The sequence below is a fragment of the Polypterus senegalus genome, unplaced genomic scaffold (genome assembly GCF_016835505.1).
Source record: "Polypterus senegalus isolate Bchr_013 unplaced genomic scaffold, ASM1683550v1 scaffold_4856, whole genome shotgun sequence".
NCBI classification, from domain to species: Eukaryota; Metazoa; Chordata; class Cladistia; order Polypteriformes; family Polypteridae; genus Polypterus; species Polypterus senegalus.
This window is the reverse complement of record NW_024382661.1, coordinates 1-7,000: the sequence shown is the minus strand read 5'-3', so window position 1 is coordinate 7,000 and position 7,000 is coordinate 1. Positions and strand designations below refer to the sequence as shown.

Here is a 7,000-nt window from a genome sequence, read left to right as displayed (position 1 = left end):
GTTATTTTTATAGTGAAAATATTGAATTATAAAGTTTATGCCATTGAGGTATAACTTACAATAACACTGTCAGAGCGCTTAAGTTTTGGCACAGTACAGTCAAGCTCTCTCTTTTCTAAAGAAACTGGTTCAGTGTCAGATCCACTGTTGTCTTCAGTCTGTAAAAATATAATTGGGTGTCATATTCGTTTGACACACATTACGATGTGTTAGTATTATTACTGTTGTTATTAGCAATAGTAGCAATATTCCTACTATTGCTATCATTGTTGCTTTTTACTTTTACACTTTGCAAAGGCCAGTTACAATCAAATACTTTCTGCTCAAATAAGTGTTAAGTGTCGTTATAGGCAATTACAGGGATAACAGAATACCAGATTTTACATTATGCTGTACATAATGTAAATTAAATGAGATTATGCTTAATACATTTTTCAGGCCAAATCTTGAATATTGAATATGGAGACAAGACAACAGTTCATTAGGTCTTAAGAATAAGTGCAACACATACAGGAGAGTCAACTTTTCTTCATTAACTATAATTATTAGAACTAGCATTTATAGCAGTTGATTTTTATTATGGCGACCTAAATGAATTTGAGTGAGGTAGAAGTACTGAAGCACCACCAACAATCCTAGTGAGAACTTGCATATACTTCAGTTCACATTCACTGTGGGGACATAGAGTAAGGGGTGAGCAGGAGTTAATCTATCTTTTATGTAGCTATACTTGTGGGGTCTGACACATATTTCAGGTCACAAACACTGTGTGGACCTAAACTAAGTGGGTGGACAGTGGCACAAGAAACCCCATCATCACTAACTAACCTAGTGGGGACTCACACACATTTCAAGTCACAACCATTGTGTGGACCTAAAGCAAGTGGGGGATGGTAGCACAAGTAACCCCATCTTCAATAACTGCCCTTATGGGGACTTTCACACATTCCAGGTCATTTTCATTAAGGGGACCTCAGTGAAGTAAAAAGATATTTTAGGATTTAAAACACAAGACGCTGTCCTTGTGGGAACTCACACACATTCCATGTCACAAACACTGTGTGGACCTAAACTAAGTGGGTAGACAGTGGCACAAGAAACCCCATCATCACTAAGTACCCTAGTGGGGACTCACACACATTTCAAATCACGACCATTGTGTGGACCTAAAGCAAGTGGGGGATGGTAGCACAAGTAACCCCATCTTCAATAACTGCCCTTATGGGGACTCTCACACATTCCAGGTCATTTTCATTAAGGGGACCTCAGTGAAGTAAAAAGATATTTTAGGATTTAAAACACAAGACGCTGTCCTTGTGGGAACTCACACACATTTCATGTCACAAACACTGTGTGGACCTAAACTAAGTGGGTAGACAGTGGCACAAGAAACCCCATCATCACTAAGTAACCTAGTGGGGACTCACACACATTTCAAGTCACAACCATTGTGTGGACCTAAAGCAAGCGGGGGATGGTAGCACAAGTAACCCCATCTTCAATAACTGCCCTTATGGGGACTCTCATACATTCCAGGTCATTTTCATTAAGGGGACCTCAGTGAAGTAAAAAGATATTTTAGGATTTAAAACACAAGACGCTGTCCTTGTGGGAACTCACACACATTCCATGTCACAAACACTGTGTGGACCTAAACTAAGTGGGTAGACAGTGGCACAAGAAACCCCATCATCACTAAGTAACCTAGTGGGGACTCACACACATTTCAAGTCACAACAATTGTGTAGACCTAAAGCAAGTGGGGGATGGTAGCACAAGTAACCCCATCTTCACTAACTGCCCTTATGGGGACTCTCACACATACTTCAGGTCATTTTCATTAGGGGGACCTCAGTGAAGTAGGGTGGGCAGTAAGAAATGCATAACAATGACACAGTTCCTGTGAGGATTCAGATATATTTCAGATCACTCTCATCATGTGAACATAAAGCAAGTGAGGAATGTAGTTAACTGATCTTATGTGTAATGACTATATAATTTTTAAACAAAACAGCTTTGTGAAATAAACTGTAGCAGATTAAAATTTAAAAGCAAAATAAGACATCTTGCCATTAAAAGATATATACTGTGTATTTCTAGTTATATTTGCTAATTAAGTAAAAAAACTGTACCTGCTCATTAGTAATAACTGCTTCTTTCTCTTGAGGTTCAGAAGTCTTTTCAGCTAAGCTATGACTGAGGGTCTTCTCTCTTCCATCAGGGTTCTGAGAAGGCAAAAATAATTAAATGATTAGTGAAAAAAATGGATAATATATAACATTTTACCATTAAGTGATGTAAAGTATTTGTCTAATAATAAACGTTTAAGGCTATAAAGAATTGTACCTGTTCATCAATAGCAAGAGTGCCTTTTACTTGTGCCAGTGTAGGCTGTTGAGCCAAGATCTGGCTTTGGGCAACATCCCTTTCCCCAGTGCCCTAAAAACAGAATATTGATCAAATGCATAATAAAGGCAGGTATGCTGTTATCACTTTCCAGTCTTACATGCAATAATAATACTTCTAATACTAAAATGAACTTACTGGTTTCCCACTTGATGAAAGATGTTAAAACCTTTGTTGGATTTTTAAAATATATTTTGTCATAAATACTGTATGAATGCCCAAAGTAAACCTTTGATAGGACTTGACCGTTCCTTATAATACCTAATTCTCATTCAAAGATACTGTGATTCAAAAATTGCACTCTGAATCAGCAGTAGTCACATTTCTATATGCACTATATGGTATGTACATGAAATGTTATTTCATATGGGTTAATTTATATTTTACATAATCCAAAAAGTAGCCTATTACAATGAATATGTTTAACTTCAAAAAAGCCTAAATTGTTCATATAAAAATTAAGTAACTTTTCAGTTACTTGAATAGTTTCTGGGTTTCTAGGTCTTGTAGATGGTTGTACATTTTGCATGATTTACATGATATCACAAAACGATAGCCATACTTTTTCTTCCTCTTTAAACAACATTTATTCTTTTGGTGTGTGCACTTAATTTTTCTCTCTGTCACATGTTTCATTCAGAATTGTTTATGTGCTACAAAAGTTGGAAACAAGTTTCACTAAGTCATACACTGTGTATGTTTTCTGAAAATTTATAGTGCAAATATCAAAATTATGCTAATGAATACTAATATGTTCTTGTTTAGGAAAATCTTTACAATGAGTCTGCAATTAACGATTTTACCATATATTTATTCTTTCCTCTCTTAGTTTCCTATAATTAAGTGTACACCATCCATTTTCATACCTTTAATTGAAATTGTGGCACTATATTTGTGTTTCTTAAATTTATTATCATATAAAAATATATTTCCACTTCCAATCACACAGCTTTATTATCTAAAAATAGTGCAATAAAGTATATAGACTCAGGCAATGTAACAAATTGCAATGCATGTATACTGTGTACTATTGGTACTTCTTTAATAATATCTTAATTCAGTTTTTCCCAAACTCGGCCCTGGGGACCCCCTGTGACTGCAGGTTTTGTTCCAACCACACTCCTAATAAGTGATAACACTGAGCTCATTTAATTAGCTGGTATTTTTTTTTTATTCGACATTTCAAAAGCAAAGCAGCATGATTTTTACATTTAAAAATATTTCTGCTTTTATGATATATTTAAATGCTTAACTCTCTTTTGTTGATTTCATTATACTTTGCCCTTTATCTGTGCAGTTTTTCCTCCTTCGTTGTATCTTAATAATGACAATTTAAAATGAGCAGAGCAGACACCCAGGCAAACAACACGGAATAATCAAAGGCTGCAACTACTTTAAAGTCAGACCTACTAATTAGTATAATTATTAAATAGTGGATAAATAAAACAATTAGAACACCTGGAAAAGTAGAATGAAAATCACGATGAAAACACTGTTAAAAAGAAAAAAAATACATTATTCCTATATAACTGCTTGGTACATTTTAATATTTTTTTTTAGCAAACTTATTTTTCTAATTTCTGTATTGTTCCCTAAACACAGAACTTGGGAAATATCAGTTCACTTAATTAGTCCAGGAGTTTAATTAAAACAGAAGCTGCAGCCACGGGGGGTCCCCAGGACCGAGTTTGGGAAAAACTGTCTTAATTTATTAAAATAAAATGCCTGTATAGATTAATAATGTAGATTTAGTTACCTTGTCATTTGTCTGTAATGGTGATGACACAATAGTGGCTTTTTCTTTTCCCTGCATACAAACACAAAAATAATTACTTCACAGGTGACAACAACCTAAACTAATCCTAAATACATAAATAAAGACTACAGTTCTTACCTGTTTTCTCCAAGGCCATGGTCCATCTCCATAGCTGTATGTGATTTCTTCACCAGGAAGAATATCTCTTAAAGCAAACAGGCAGAGGTGTGGCATTCCATCTACTGCCAGTTTCTTGATTTTGCAGTTTGGACTTTTGTGGTTGTCATTTATCATTCTTCCAACAGAGCCATCATCTTTGGCTCCATCAATGCTGTAACAGCAGTGCAGTTTAAATACATACATAAAGATTACACACAGCCAATTTGCCTCATGTATTAGAATGAGTAGTGTTCCGTGGAAATAATCGTGTAGCACATCTGGGTCTGAACCTGAGAGGGCAAGCTCCTCACTTACGTGGAAAGGACTACCTTGAGAAACTGACATAAAAGCAGCTCCGCGATCGCTATGTTGCAGACAGAGCACTTGAAGCACTTCAGACACGTTTCCAGGCTGCTACAGTCCATCTGCCCGAGTGTGCGGCCGCTACCGTGTCTCACAGGGCAGGTGGACAGTGGGCATATGAACTGCCTCTAAGGCAGAGAAGGGCGGACAGAGAGTCGAAGCAGGTGGCTGATTCCATTAAATAAAGTGCTTACTAACTGCGGTGTCTGAGAACGCGGATCTCGGAGCTGCTTCTCCAGGAGTCCCGCCACTTCAGACAGCATATCTGCATTACACGTACGCGATCAGGTCATTATTATACCGGTTTTTTTTTTTATGTTAAAGCAAATTTGTTGTATATATCATAAAGTATTTTATTAAGCATTTATTTTTTATTCGGAGACAGGGAAACCTGATTATACTGTCTGGTAGTATTACTTTTTTCTGCCGTTTACTTTCATTCTGACGTTTTGTTAACTATTGCAATATTAACTTCGGAACAGACCGTAGTACACTTTCACCATAAATTTGAAAAATAAATACAGCTCACCACCAGCTTTTCCTATTCCATTTAAAGTCGAAAAGAAAGACAGCAGCGGCAGGATGGTACACTCGCCTCCTCCTCTCGCTTTCAGCTCCGTTTATTAGTTGACCGCGGTACTCGGCCACAAAGTCACCCTTTTCCAATGCATCCACCGCAAAAACTCCACGTCCTGCGAACGACCGAGTATGTGAAACGTACTTCGCTAATATAAATGCGATGTTAATAATTTAAGAAAATAAATTGGTTATAAACAACTTACCTTTCTCTGAACTGATACATTTAATTTCCAAACCGCATTTGTCCGAAGATGACCTCACATACCGAATAGCCTCGCTTTCCGGATTTATTCGTTGTCTTCTCATTTTCAACATATGTCTCTCTCTCTCTTTCTCTATGTATATATACACATATATGTACACATATACATGTAAACTCCCGAATATAAACACGCATAATTTGTGTTTTAAAATTAAATGCATAATAAAGCTGGCATATAAAAATAGTCAAGCAGGGTCTTCTTAAAAACCAACAAACACAACATACCCTGACAAACTTTTATTCAAACAAAGCTTTAAATAGATAAAAACGTCATCTTCATTGGCTAATAATAATAATAACAACGATTAACTACTTACTCTAGCATAACATTTATTAAAACACTGTTTACCTTTTTTAACAGTTTGTGATTTATCCTTTCGGGCTTTCGATCTTTCCTCCATATGCACGCACCTAATGGGAACATCCGGTGTTGCTGCCATGTGACCAAAAGTGTGCTTAACCCTGCAGTACTGCAAAGTGTCTGTAGGGGGTTTTAAAAACTGTGAGCATCCAGCCCCAAAACACACTGCAGTACCGCAAAGTGTCTGTAGGGGGTTTTACACACTGTGAGCATCCAGCGGCAAAACACACACACAAATTTTACTCATTGAAATATGAATTTTGGGGTCATGGTAGATTTTGATGGTACACACCTTAGGAAGCAATTTTGCATTAATTATAATGGGCAGAATTATGGGGACCTCATTTTTGGTCCCCACTTGGTCAGAGGTCCTCACTGTGTTGGTGTGCAGTCAGGCGTATGTCCCCATTCAGATAGCAATGCAAACACACAGACACACACAGACACACACACACACACACACACAGACACATAGACACACACACACACACACACAGACACACACATAGACACACACACACACACATAGACACACACAGACACACAGACAAACACACAGACACAGACACACACACACACATAGACACACACACACACACACACACACACACACACAGACACACAGACACACACACACATAGACATAATTCCAAGAATGGTGTTTTCAGATCCAGGGAGATCTAAAACGTCGAGATTCATCAAACTCTTGAAATGAAATTTTTGGCGGATTCCAATGCATTTCCCTACAAGAAAGTCAAATAGACCAAAAAGAGGAGCCAGACATGTTGGTGCTGTGTGGGTGGGAGGACTCATTTTGGTAAATATTTAAAAGGCTCGCCCTCACTTTAATGGTGCTGCCTTCTTCACTGTGGTGGCTCAGCATTTAGTGCTGCTGCTGCTGCTGCTGCTGTGTGGATCCAACATGGCTGGTCTGAATCCCAAGACTGGTTACTGTGTCTGTGGAGTTATTACATTAGAACATTAGAAGAATTTAGACAGGAACAGGCCATTCAGCCCAACAAAGGTTGCCAGTCCTGTCCACTTAATTCCTTCAAAGCAACACCGAGTTGAGTTTTGAAAGTGCATAAAGGTCTTCTGTCTACCACACTATTTG

The 7,000-nt window shown here is 37.5% G+C and overlaps 1 protein-coding gene across 1 annotated transcript; it reads right to left on the bottom strand.

Moving 5' to 3' along the window:
- Window positions 1-59: 59 nt before the first annotated feature.
- On the bottom strand, window positions 60-6,312 carry LOC120521165 (N-lysine methyltransferase KMT5A-like; the record flags this gene model as incomplete). Its single annotated transcript, XM_039742978.1, has 7 exons — window positions 5,467-6,312; window positions 5,214-5,376; window positions 4,301-4,493; window positions 4,163-4,213; window positions 2,347-2,439; window positions 2,133-2,225; window positions 60-158 (listed from the first exon to the last, which is right to left on the bottom strand). Coding segments are annotated over exons 1-7 (912 nt in total), but the record flags the coding sequence as incomplete, so codon positions are not given.
- Window positions 6,313-7,000: the final 688 nt, after the last annotated feature.